Below are 14,112 nucleotides of genomic sequence, written 5' to 3'. Positions count from 1 at the left end.
CCATAAAGATTCCTGAAGGTGATCATTGGAGATGAAGTAGATGGATGATAGTGTCGTGACATCCATGCTGTTCAGTTATTTTGTCTGCATTTTGACAGCAGACTGGCAGACGGGTGTTGGATCTATAGGCAGCTGGATGTTTGATCAAATCCAAGGATGCAGTTCTTCTCTAATTTTTTCTGGATCTGGATAGGTTTGGAGGTAGGTGGATTTCAACAAGCACTAGTTTGTTTATATCCAGTTTCCCATAGACCTGCATGGAGCTTCTGATCATATCCACCTGAAAAATTGACAAGTGGACCTGATCGATAAGTTCATGTGAAAGGGGGTGAAAGATAATGACCAGGATAAATAAATTGAATTTATCCAGAGGGCATGCAGACATCTAACCTTTCCCTACTCTATCCATAGTAAAAAAAAAAAATGGCTTTAGATAGAAGACTGAAACTTATTACGTTTACACAGTCCATATCTGAACATTCTGATCAGATGTCCCGGGGAGGAAAGGGTTACACAGACCGCTGAACACTTCAGTATCAGTGCATTGTTTTACATTAAATTGCTCTCTCAGAGATGTCTCTTGGAATCAGTTCTGCTCTATTGGCTCCCATAAAAGTGCCCGTTTTACTGAATCTTCAAAAAGTAGGCCATATATATCACTGTTTCTATAAGGATTCCCTTTTCACCTCAAAAAACACTTCTTTTTTTGCCATCTACAAAATTACATCATTTAAAGATGTTAGTTGATTTCATGAAACTGTATAATTTAAATGTGGAAAGGCCGAACACTGAAAGAGGACTTTTTTACATTTGATTTAAACGGTATAATAAAAATTCAAATTGAATATCCAAGCATTCTACATCTGGGACAGAATAACTTACAGCTTTCCAGCTGTTGCACTACATCAGCCAAGGCCTCAGGCCACTCTGCCACCGTTTCACTACATTGTAAAATTGTATTTTTTTTCCATTTTCTGTCTTATTTAAATCAGTTCAGAGTGTGGTGACTATTGTGGAAAATGTTAAATAGTGTGTTATATAGTGCTGAAATCCACAAAAAAACAGAAAGTATAAAAATCAGATTACAACTTTCTACAGATCTGTGAATGCTTACCTTGAACTTATAGTGGATGTAAACCCTAACAATTAACTTACATTTTCTCATTTGCTCCCTTTTAGTCTGACAAATATACAACCTGTTGGTGACATGCTGCCTCACCTTAGCTTTGCAGCTGTACAAACCCCATTGTGTACTTAAAAGTGGGGTATGCCTGTACTTCCCACAGTTCCCTGAAGCCAGGAATCAAAAGGAGAACTTTGTATCTAGATGTCTTGCAAAAGAACTACATCGACAAAATTTGCACTGTGACAGAATGCAATGATTTGCAAATCTAATAAACACATATTTTATTCACAATTGAAATTAGAAAACATATCAAATATTTAAACTGAGAAAATGTACCATTTTAAGAAAAAAAATGGGTCATTTTGAAATTGATAGTAGTAACAGGTCTCAAAAAAAGTTGGGACAGGGCCATGTTTACTATTGTGTAACATCCCCTATTCTTTTAACACATTTCTGTAAATTACCTAGAACTGAAGAGACCAGATGGGAGAGGAATGTTGTCCCATTCTTGCCTGATATAGGATTCTACCTTCCCAACAGTCCTAGGTTGTCTTAGTCATATTTTATGTTACAAGATGCACCAAATATTTTCAGTTGGTGAAAGGTCTGGACTGCAGGCAGGCCAGTTAAGCACCTGGACTTTTTTACTACAAAGCCACGCTGTTGTCATAGATGTAGTATGCAGTTCAGCACTGTCCTGCTGGAATATGCAAGGCCTTCCCTGAAAAAGAAACCAGGATATATCTTTCAGCATCGATGGTGCCTTTTCAAATATGCAAGGTGCCCATTCCATATGCACTAATACACCCCCATACTATCAAAGATGCAGGCTTTTGAGCGGAGTGCTGATAACAAGCCAGAAGGTCCCCCTCCTCTTTAGTCCAGAGGATGCTGCACCCATGCTTGCCAAAAAGAATTTCTAATTTCTCGTAGTCCAACCACAGAACAGTTTTCCTTTTTGCAACAGACATTTTTAATGCGCTTTCGCCCAAAGAAGATGGCGGTGTTTTTCTGGATCATGTTTAGATATGGCTTCTCCTTTGCATGATAGACCTTTACCTGGTTCACAGACAGTGATTTTGGAAGTATTCCCAAGCCCATCACAGAATCATGTCTGTTTTTTAAGCAGTGCTGTCTGAGGGCCTGAAGATCACGGGCAACCAATGTTGCGTTTCGGCTTTGTCCAACGGGCTTTGTTGCTTAGAGCTTTCTGAAAAGATTTCTCCAGATTCTCTGAATCTTTTGATGATATTATGTACTGTATATTATGATATACTTAAAGTCTTTGCAATTTTACATTGAGGAACATTATTTTGAAATTGTTTGACGATTTTTAGCCACAGCTTTTCATTTCTGAGACACTCTGGCTCTCTAAGATGTTCTTTTTTTTTACCCAATCATGTTACTGATCTGTTGCCAATTAACCAAATTCATTGCAAAATTTTCCAACTCTTCCTTGTTAGTACCGCTTACTTTGCCAGCTTTTGTTGCTTTGTCCCAACGTTCGAAACTTGTAGTTGCCATCATTTTCAAAATGACCTTATTTTTTTCTTAAAATTGTACATTTTCTCAGTTTAAACATTTGACATGTTTTCATTTTTTTATTGTGAATAAAATATATGTTTATGAGATTTGCAAATCATTGTATTCTGTTTTTATGTAGATTTCACACAGCGTTCCAACTTTTTGGGAATTGGGGTTGTATTTATTAAGCTCATAAAATGTTAACTAAAAAATTGCAGCCTCCACTTTCCTAAGCCCTCAGACAAACCAAAATCAGAACTATTCTTTGGACCTGCTGTCAGGAAGGAGCTTTTTTGCACACTTCAACCTTTAGGTTTCTGTGGATCACCTCTTTTATCAGTAACGCCAGCAAGGTCTCCAATCTTCATGGGAGGTCTGTGCTAAGTAGACCCTTCCTTAAATCTTGAATAACTCTGATTTAATCCTACAGGTATGTAACAGAATTTGTAAACCTAGGCAATGTTTCAGCTCTTCGAACTTTCAGAGTACTGAGAGCTTTGAAAACTATTTCTGTAATTCCAGGTAAGAAGTAATTGGTGTGAGATGTTAGGCCCCTTTGTACATCCAACTGTTTCTTTGTGTCTGTCATTGTGTTTGTGTGTGAACTCCCCTATTACAGATATGTCACAGAGTTTGTGGACCTGGGCAATGTCTCAGCACTGAGAACATTCAGAGTTCTCCGAGCATTGAAAACAATTTCAGTCATTCCAGGTGAGAGACAGGTTAAAACACGCAGGCTTGATTTTGCTCCATTAAGTACAAGCCACATCTTTTGAGCATAGAGCCTTGATGTTTGCCACTCATGCTGCTGAATAATCAGAAAAAAAGCAGGAATCCTGAGCAAAGCCCGAGAGATCCAAAAGATTCCTAGCTTTTTTTTTAGCATTAGCTTTTCTTTATTTAAGTTTTTAGTTCAGTTTTTTCAAGTTCTGAACACTTCTTGCATGAGACTCTGCTATCTTCAGTCTGTGTAATTTGCATTTTTAGATTTTCTTTTTTTTGTCCACCAATGTAAATTTGAATTTTTTTATTTATTGGCATCCATGCCATATGACTATAAAAATGGCAAAGCATAAAATATATATATAGTTTATACAGTATGAATTGAACATCATTGATTTTAAAAAGCTAACAAGTCATATAGTCACTTGACCAATTTAAGTTCTGATTTAGTCTTGATTTAGAAGTAGATTATGGCTTTTAAATGCATGTTAGCTGCATGTTACATCTTTTTAGAAAATATTTTTCTTTCCAAAATAGATTAAAACTTTTCTCATAGATAACCCACTTAGAGCAGTGCAAATATGTGTGAAACAGACATGAAGTGGTTAAGTGAAAACTATACATAAAATGTAAGTGTTTCCTCTGTGATATAAGAAATAATATATAACATTCACAACAGTGTATGCTATAGATGTGAAAACATTAATTTCTGACTCAAGGAAAAGCCTAATGGAAAAAATGGTTTATTGCATCCTACTAAAACTCCACCATAGAAAATGTTCATTATTTGGCATTGCAGCTTATATGAAATAAGAGGATGGGGCAACATCATCCATATAAAAATAGTAGACATGTTAATGAAGGACTGTTAACATCCCAAACATACAAACAAACAGTATGTTATACCTCAAAATTATTAAAATGTAGATCAATCCAAGGCGTAGTAATAGACCCTTGACTGTTTGATAATAAAGCAGTAAAAGTCCATCTTTCCCATCTTGTTGCCCCACCCACCAGGGCTAGTTCCAGTAGTTGTATGCTTTATAATTAGGCATGGTGCCTTAAATCCCCATCTTTTATTTTGCACTAAAATTATTGTGTACCTTTTGAAAACTGCATATTTTTTATTCTCTGCCCTTGGGGAGTCCCCTGATCACAAGCACACACATATACAATTCAGTTCTCAACTCCCTCGAAGTCATGTGCTGCTCTACCGCACTCTGATGTCATTATGACCAATGAGAGGAGTGAAATGGCAGTTGAGATGTTCTTGTTATCAAAAGGAAGGAACAAGAGGGACAATAGCTGAGGAGGTAAAGGACTAAAATTTATGCATGACTCTAAGCCAAGGATTTTGAGGGCCATTCAGTCCTCTCCTTTCAACTTTGAACCTAGCTAGTTTTTCTTCTTTGACACCAAAGCTCTATCATTGGACCATTTTAACTTCATATATAATTGTGAACTGGTGGCACCTTTTTTTGCCACCCACCGCTAAAACATTAACTATGATTCACTATGAATCATAACATACAGGCGGTTTGACCCTGTATTTTTTTATTTTTAAGTTGACCTACCAAGTGCTCTCTGGCATGTAGGCTGCTATTGACACACATCCTATATTTATATGACAGCCCATATAACTACAGGAATTCTAGCTTATATGCTTGGTTGTTGAGCATGTACTTATCCTAGCGTGAGCTGTGAGGTAATTTTTTTTTTATGTTTTACCAAATACAGAGGAAATGCTCATGGGTTGCATCATTACCTGTCAAGTTTATAGACTGCTTGAACAGGTCCAGTCAGTGTAGGATTTGAATAAACATGACAGAGTTATGTTTATTTGTGCTAGGTTCCATCGACAGTGCATTAAAATGCCTTTCAGTAGTCCAAATTACACTGTTGAACTTACAGATATTTGTGAATGTTCTAAAATGTTTAAGACACCGGTATCAACTTGCATTTTATGTTTATGTTATCACTATGTGACATGGGATCCCAGAAGAGAAACATTTGCTGACTAGATATAAGTTAATACGTAGCCAGCTACAGCTGTGTAGAGGTGACTCGCCCAAAAAAAGAAATAAAGTTCCTCCAGCCATTTTGTATGGTGTGTCATCTGTGGGACACAGAAAAGACACCAAATTGTCCACGTCTCCTCAACCATTTCATTGTTTTCACCAGCTTCCGGCTGTCCATTTAGTTAACTGCTTTGTGTCGGTGTTACTGTGTTTGTCTAAGCTTCTGCATGCCAATATTTCATCATCACACAACAATTATTCATTTTTCCTGTGCTACCTGTGTGCATTTGGAACAAATGCCATTTTGTGGTTCTAATTCTAGGCCTGAAGACCATTGTGGGTGCCCTGATTCAGTCGGTTAAGAAGCTTTCGGATGTGATGATTCTCACGGTGTTTTGTCTGAGTGTCTTTGCACTAATAGGACTACAGCTTTTTATGGGACACCTACGGAATAAATGCTTACTGTGGCCTCCACTATACAGCGGTTCTGAAATGAATATCACATCCTACATCAATGGCACAATGAACAACAGCACATTTTTCAATAGAACCTTCCCTGAGTTTGACTGGCAGGAATACGTTGAAGATGAATGTAAGAATATATAGTATTTTTTAGGAATTTCTTGTGTTTTTGCCCCTGGAACAACGTTGTTGCATCTCCCCCTCAATGTAGCATAGGTTGTCCACATTCACATCCAGCACCATATTCCCACTGTACTGTACATATACCAGGTCATTGCTGTGGCAGTCTTTCTAAAGGACTGTTTTTCACTTTATAACTTGTGTCATATCAGTGTGTGAATGCAAATGCAGCTGAAGAAGGTCAACTGAACCTGCAATAAATTTTAAATGAGCTTGAAACATCTCAAATTGATGTCAAAAGCACCCTGTATTTGCCCATTAACGCCTGTCCACAAAGACCCCTCCAGTAATAGGCCATTTTAACCAAACCAGTGTGCAGTGTTGGTCTTGTTTTGGAAAAGAATATTAGTCTTGGCTAATACATTTCTCCCTTAAAAGTGGTTGGTCAGGGGTACTCATAGATATGCCAGTTGACTGGCAATAGATGAGTCTTTTTTTGCTTTTAACCAGTGGGTTGAATGAAAAAAAATGACCTGATTCCACACATATGACTTAAATGGGTTAATCCTCTTTGCGGCACTATTGTATTTTTACAGTGGCGACACTTCCCTGCTGTCAGAACACACTGATCTGCGCTGCTGGCTATAGCCGGTGTTCTGCCGAAAAAGTTCCGCTCGGCGGATAAGGACCCCCCTTTACTGCGCAGGCGCCGCGCAGTAGGATCCGGCGGAAATAGCCGAAGGTGAATAGCTGAAAATCAGCTGTACACAGCGCCTGTAAGAGGGCCCCTCGCTTCGCTCGCCACGCTTCGGGCACGGCCTCGATTCGCTCAGCTCTTTTTGATTCCCCCTCTAGGTCCATTTCGATGGTGGGGAAGGAACCTGGACCCAGGGCGCAGGCGCCGTGTACAGCTGATTGAAGAGTTTGAGCTTCGGCTATCTCCGACAGCTGACAGTAGTTCGTACTGCGCAGGCCCTGCAGCTGCGCAGTACAGGGGGGTCCTTATCCGCCGAGGGAACTTTCTCGGCAAGACACCGGCAGCACTGATCGGCAAAAATCTGGCAGGGTGGTTGCACAGAAGTCAATCGGTAGATTGACTTCTGTACAACCACCCTGCCCATGCATGGATCGAAATTCAGCTGGTCCCTGCTTCGGGGGACGAATTTAGACCCATGTATGTATTGACTTAAGTCAATTTATCATCTCTATTTGTCCTGTTGACAAGTGGCGGCCCGTCTATTAGGGGAGCACGGGCGCCTCCCCCCCGATCCATGCGCCCGGCTCCCTAATCTACATGCAGGGCGCTGGACACATGGATTTCAATTATTTTTTTTTGTTTTAGAAGCAATGAGGCTCTAATTGGCTTCAAAAAAGGGTGGGCTTGGGGCGCAGAGCACTGCACCCTGAGACCCCCCTGTTGTGTGACATTAGCAAATTAATATTTGCTTATATCTTCCTGTTTCTTCTCCCGGCCAATCAGGAGGTGGGTCCTGAGACCCCACTGGCCAGTAGTCCAAAAACCTGGGAGGAGAAGCGAGGGCCAGGACACGAAGGAGATGGAGGGGGGGAGAAGCTGCTGCCGCAGCCGTGACCTGCACGGGGTAAGTGCAGGGATGATGGAAGGCTTGGCGGGCAAGCCGACAACCGGGGTGAGCGGTGTTGTCAATGGTGTGTGATGGCGGGCTGGAGCGACAGGGGGTTAGTGTAGGGTGGTGGGCTGGAGCGATGGGGGGGGAATGGGTCTGTGGTCGGGTCTGTCTGCTGCCCTCCCCCAACCGATGGAGCACCAGCTGCCACTGCTGTTGACCATGTCATAGAGACAAAAATAATGGGAAATCTAAAATGTTACAGTTGTCAGAAGTAAATCTCCCAATGAAGAAACATGTTCTAATGAAGACTTTTTATAGGGAGAATTCCTCCCACTTTGAAGGGGAATTTCCCCAAATGGACACAGAGAGTAAAAAGTAAACTAACAAGGGTTTTAACCCTCCCATTTTCTAACTAAACCTATAAAGGGTTTGGCTCAGAGTTGCCAACCTCCCACAACTTTTTTTTACTGACAGAGCACATTTTTTTTGCTGACAACCTGAAAAAATAACAGAACTCCTATTAGAAACGAATGCCGCGTACACATGAGCGGACGACCGGACTGGACCGACGGACTGTCTGACGGACTTTCGACGGAATTCCAATGGACTTTCCGAATGAACGGACATGCCTACACACAATCAAACCAAAGTCCGACGGATTAGTACGTGATGACGTACGACTGGACTAAAATAAGGAAGTTGATAGCCAGTAGCCAATAGCTGCCTTTTCGTTGGTTTTTGTCCGTTGGGCTAGCATACAGACGAGCGGATTTCTCGATAAGAACTGGGTCCGGCGGAGTTACGACGTAAAGATTTGAAGCATGTTTCAAATCTAAAGTCCGTCAGATTTTCGACTGGAAAAGTCCACTGAAGGTCCGATGAAGCCCACACGTGATCGGATTGTCCGCCGGACTCAGTCCGTCGGACCAGTCTGGTCGAAAAGTCCGCTCGTGTGTATGCGGCAATTGATAATTGAAAAGATGAAAAGACAATTGATATTTAAACAGTATAAACATAATCTGTAAACACTGACAATATCCATAACAAGTAATTGGCCTAGTTTACATTTAAAAAGTCAACGCAGCATGATAAATTACCAGCCACCCTGTTGGGATTCAGTTGAAAAACAAGTTCCATTATGCATGCCAAAGAGCATGACCAGATTGCATCGGATACTGGGAGTGAGGATGATTAAAAAGAACCACTCCATAACCACCTGCCTCTAAAGGAACATAGCAGCTGCTTGGGTGAGTACACATTGCCATGGCCTTAATGCTTAGCTTCATAGTGCAGCAATTTTAACTCAACATATCAAGTTTGATAGGCAGTATTGCCTGTCAAACTTGCCAGTTGAGCTCAATGCGGCTCCGCAGCAGCCACAAGCCAAATGGCTTTTGGTTGTGACACATTATTTCAATGCAAAATTTCCGTTCGGTGGGAAAAAAAAAGTCTCAGAAGGCAGCAGTATCACCTCCTGCACTAACAGTGGGAGGTTCTTAAAGGGGAAGTAAATACCAGGTGTTTACGTTAAGTATAGAGTACATGGTTCGAATGTGCGTTACATACAGAATGCAGGTTTCAGGAGTGCACTGCATACATAGTGCAGGGCTCAGGGGTGCGCTGCATGCAGAGTGCAGGGTTCAGGGGTGCGCTGCATACAGAGTGTAAGGTTCAGAGGTATGCTGCGTACAGAGTACAGGGGTGTCCCCCTTTGCCCTCAAATCACCCCCTCCTCCAGTACAGTGCTCAACCCCCACTCTCAAATCCCCCTCCTTGACAGTACCTGATAGAGAACTGCAGCTAAAGAAGAGCAGGATAGGTTACTCAGGAGGAGAGTGTAGTGTAGCTGTGGGGCCGTGGGCACAAGCTTCACGAGCTGTTGCCTTCAGACAAGCACCAGGTTCCAATTACCTATCTATGCAGAGAGGTGGCAGGCAGAGCACAACTGAGATCACTCCGCAGCCGGAACTAGAGGAGCAGGATTGTCAAATACGGCCACCTGCTCCTTTCGCCTCCGGCTCCAGCCTGCTTCTATATAAAAATAATCCCAACTGGCTCCAAACTCTGCCTGGATAAGTGACTGCTGGTGCTGCATCAAGCTGTCAAGGGGTTCTTTTTAACACTTGCTGAGCCAACACTAACCTGCCTGAGAAAAAGACTGCGTTTTACTGATATAAAATTTCTCTAATGGACATTTACTGACAGATGTAAAGATCAATTATTTTTTACACATTGTCAGTAAATTTACTGACGGTTGGCAACCCTGGTTTGGCTACACATACGCTTTAAAGATAAGTGTACCTTTTTGCTGCTTCTAATTCCTGGATCAGTGCCTTCAATTTCAATATTCTATATGGAACATGCTTTAAATATGAATCTCCAGGCATGCAGAAAACGAATGCCCTTATGAAAATAATTTAAAAAGGGCAGTTGTATCTTAAAGCTGAACGCCAGGTAAAATAAAGATTTCTAACCACTGTGAGTAATAAGGTCAGTATATCTGCTTTTTCTGCCCCATCCTAGACCAAAATAAGCATTTAACCCTTGCAGTGCAGGGGAAGCCCCAGTGAATGATTGGATGCAAGACTTTTGAGCCAGAGGATTACTTTTTAGTGCTAAGACTTTGTAGAATAACTTCAGCATAACTTTTATTGCGATATTACTGTTTACAATATAATTCTTTCTGAAGAAAATGCCCAAACTATTGTTCCTGCCAACAGCAATGAGGAACAGCAGTTTATGACCCAGTTAATCTTTTCAGTGTTACTTTTGGGCCCTATGATGCTTTGTATAAGCTGTTCATTTTATTATTGCAGTTTAACGCGTAGTAAAATATTTCTGTTCCTTTCTTTACAGCACACTTTTACAAGCAGGAAGGTCAGAAGGATTTTTTGCTGTGCGGTAACTCATCAGATTCAGGGTAAGGTATTTTCTTGAAAAACGAGTATGACTTCTCATGCTTTTGTAATGTTTTTATTAAATGATATTGCTGCTAATATGTATTTTCCGTTTACAATTTTTAGTCAATGCCCAGAAGGATATGTGTGTGTTAAAATTGGGAGAAACCCCAACTATGGGTATACGAGTTTTGATACATTCAGCTGGGCTTTCTTATCTTTGTTTCGACTAATGACTCAAGACTACTGGGAGAACCTCTATCAGCTGGTGAGTATTCAGGAGATAAATGCTGAATTTAAGCAATGTAAGTAAAGTAGGGAGAAGTCGCCAAAATAAAATATACAAATAAATATTTAGGCTAGGTTCACACTTGTGCAGGTGGTTGGCGCTGTGGGACTACACCTGTTCCCACACCCGCAACCCCTGCAGGCAAAATTCACTGCAGTTTAGGAGATGCCTGGGGGTGGCATTATTCCTAATGGCACCTCCAGATACTGGAAACTTCACTGCACTTGTGGTTTTCGTGAGGTACGCTTTTTCAGAATAGGTGCCTCTCTACATTTTCAGGATGCACAGCAGCATATTTAAATGAATAGGCAGCCGTACCTATGTAAAATGTGACAGCAAAGCAGCACAAGAAGGTTTGTTCTGATACCGATACTAGTATCGGTCCTGATACTGAGTATTTGCAGGAGTACCTGTACCCGTGCAAATGCCCGCTATGCCTAGTCCAATACCTGAACACTCAGGAACAATCAGTGCTGCGGCGGGGAAATTATAATCACCAGTCTCCCTGTGTGGCTTTCAATAAAGCAGCTGAAAGCCACGGAGAGGAGAGGAGGAGAAGCACACAGGGAGATTGGTGATTATAACTCCCCTCCAGGCCGTACTGATTGTTCCTGAGTGCCCCCTGTGTCCTCCTCTGACTCCCCTTTGTGTCCTCCTCTGTGTTCTTCCATGGGCTCCTCTGGTCTCCCCCCATCCTCCTCTGGTCCCCCTCGGTGTGCTCCTCCGATCCCCCCCATCCTCTGTTCCCCTTCTGTGTGCTTCTCCTCTCCCCTTCTCCTATGCTCCCCCTCGGTGTACTTCTCCGATCCCCCCCTGTCCTCTGTTCCCCTTCTGTGTGCTTCCCCCCCCCCCTCCTATGCTCCCCCTCGGTGTACTCCTCCAATCCCCCCCGTCCTCTGTTCCCCTTCTGTGTGCTTCTCCTCCCCCCTTCTCCTATGCTCCCCCTCGGTGTACTCCTCCGATCCCCCCCTGTCCTCTGTTCCCCTTCTGTGTGCTTCTCCCCCCCCCCTCCTATGCTCCCCCTCAGTGTACTCCTCCGATCCCCCCTGTCCTCTGTTCCCCTTCTGTGTGCCTCTCCCCCCCCTCCTCCTATGCTCCCCCTCTGTGTGCTTCTCCGGTCCTCCCCCTCACCCTCCTCCTCCGCTCCCCCTCTGTGCGTTCTCCCGATCCCCTCCTCCAGTCCCCCTCCGTGTTCTCCTCTGTTTAGACCCCTGACATCTCACTAACCCCCCCCCCTAAAAAATAATAAAAAATAATTTAAAAAAAGGAAACATTGTAATATATAAATATTCTAAAAGTATAATTGTAAAAATACTAAAAAATAAAATAAACACGGACACTGACTGTCCATAACAAAATATATATATATATATATATATATATATATATATATATATATATATATATAGTAAAAAAAATAATTAAAAAAAACAAATTGTAAAAAAGAAAAAAAAAAGCTACTGACACAGTCCACGCCTCATCAGTGCCACCTATCTGTGCCCATCAGTGCTGCATATTAGTGCCATTGTCACATTGTGACATTAAAAAAAAGTATTGGTATTGGTGAGTACTTGAAAAAAAAATATCGGTACTTGTCCTCGGTCTTAAAAAAGCGATATCGGGACAACCCTAAGCACAAGTGTGAGCTTAACATAAATGTATGGCAAAGGATTCCCAGAAGACTATTGGTTAATTAAGAGGCAGCCCAGCATATGCTGCCTGCTTTGGGGCTCTGTTTGTGTGATTGAAACTTCTGACTGAATTATCTGGTTATTATTATTATTATCTGGTTATTATTATATATATATTATATTATTATTATTTCTTAGTGAAAGCAGCTTCACAATTATAATATATATATGTAAAATTAATATAATGGGATTCTACAAAACCAAGTAAGATAAAAAAATAAAATAAAAAAAGTATACATATGAATAGTAAGAAAAATCAAACAGAACACAAATAGCTAAAAACAATAATTAGGGGAGGAGTGAAAATAATTATTTGTGGCTGAATTTAATTAAAAAAAATATATATATATATATATATATATATATATATATATATATATATATATTTTTTTTTTTTTTTTTTTTTTTTGTTTAATTAAAATTGTTCCTGTTTAACCCACAGTTAGCCCAATTCAGCCACAAATAATTATTTTCACTCCTCCCCTAATTATTGTTTTTAGCTATTTGTGTTCTGTTTGATTTTTCTTACTATTCATATGTATACTTTTTATTTTATTTTTTTATCTTAATCATTAAACATAATTATCATTATCATTAAACATAACAAATTATAAAATAAAAATGGCACTTTTTAATGACAGCTAAAATAGTTCTAAAACTTATAGATGGTCAGACTATTTTCTGCTTTATTTTTTTATGTATTTTTGCATGTAGCGTGCACAGAAACTGCCTTGCCTGTCCCGAAAATATTGCTATATATATATATAATACTTTTGTATAATAAGTAATGGTAAAGTCATTGCAGAATGAGTAGGGCCATAGCAGAAATGTAATGATTTGGTCCATATAGTGTATAAGGATGCAAGAGGTGAAGTGGTAATACACGTTTATATTTTTGGGGGGTTTTAACCCTAGTAAGGCCAATTAGTGTCAGCTTTTTTGGCATTGATAGTCTGGCATTTACTAAAACAAATAGACTGTGCACTTTGCAAACTGCAATTGCAGTTCACAAGAGCAGTTGCTCCAGAGCTTAGTAAATGAGCAGAAGCTCCGCTGACTACCATCATCCAATCAGGTGCAAGCAAAAATTCATTTTTTTTGTTTTGCACGTGATTGGGTATTCTTTGCAAAGTGAAGTCATTGGATATTCTTTGCAAAGTAAAGCTTTACTTCATTTATTAAGCTCTGGAGCAGCAGTGAACAGTCTATTTGCATTTAGTAAATCAACTCCACAGTCTCTTCTACCAAAATATCTTTATCTCTAGGAAATTTTTTCAAACTATAATTCTGCTTTAAAGTATAACTAAAGGCAAAACCTTTTTATATTTGGATAGAGTGGTAACCTGTTAGAACCACTTTCAGGTTGTCATTGCTTTCCCCATTAAGGAGATTCTCTCTCTCTCTCTCTGATTGCCCTGAGCACCAATAGCACCAGGAATACAAATGAGGGTAAATCCAAAACTTTGAATTACCATCGGAACAGTAATAGCTGAAACATTTTTAACTGGGAATATATGCACCCATGACAACTGTCTAAGAGTAGAGGAGATTGGAAGAATATCATCTCACTTTCTCTTAATGATACACAGTAAGATAGGAGGGCAAAAAAAAAACTCACAGCAGTTCTAACCCTTCTCCTCTCAGTCCAAAATTTGGGTCTTAGATATACTTTA

At 40.4% G+C, this 14,112-nt stretch overlaps 1 protein-coding gene across 5 annotated transcripts in view; it reads left to right on the top strand.

Moving 5' to 3' along the window:
- The window catches only part of LOC141147023 (sodium channel protein type 2 subunit alpha), a 323,489-nt gene that overhangs the window by 176,320 nt on the left and 133,057 nt on the right, over window positions 1-14,112 (top strand). For 3 of the 5 annotated variants that reach the window (XM_073633967.1, XM_073633970.1, XM_073633968.1), the window contains 4 exons: window positions 3,081-3,172; window positions 5,714-5,983; window positions 10,419-10,482; window positions 10,586-10,727. In XM_073633967.1, the coding sequence (XP_073490068.1) occupies window positions 3,081-3,172; window positions 5,714-5,983; window positions 10,419-10,482; window positions 10,586-10,727 (568 nt within the window). Of the gene's footprint in view, window positions 1-3,080; window positions 3,173-3,269; window positions 3,362-5,713; window positions 5,984-10,418; window positions 10,483-10,585; window positions 10,728-14,112 lie in introns of all 5 variants that reach the window. The other 2 variants (XM_073633969.1, XM_073633971.1) reach the window with 1 other exon arrangement.

The sequence above is a fragment of the Aquarana catesbeiana genome, linkage group LG06, assembly GCF_042186555.1.
Source record: "Aquarana catesbeiana isolate 2022-GZ linkage group LG06, ASM4218655v1, whole genome shotgun sequence".
In the NCBI taxonomy this organism is placed as follows: Eukaryota; Metazoa; Chordata; class Amphibia; order Anura; family Ranidae; genus Aquarana; species Aquarana catesbeiana.
This window is presented reverse-complemented; position numbering and strand designations above follow the sequence as displayed.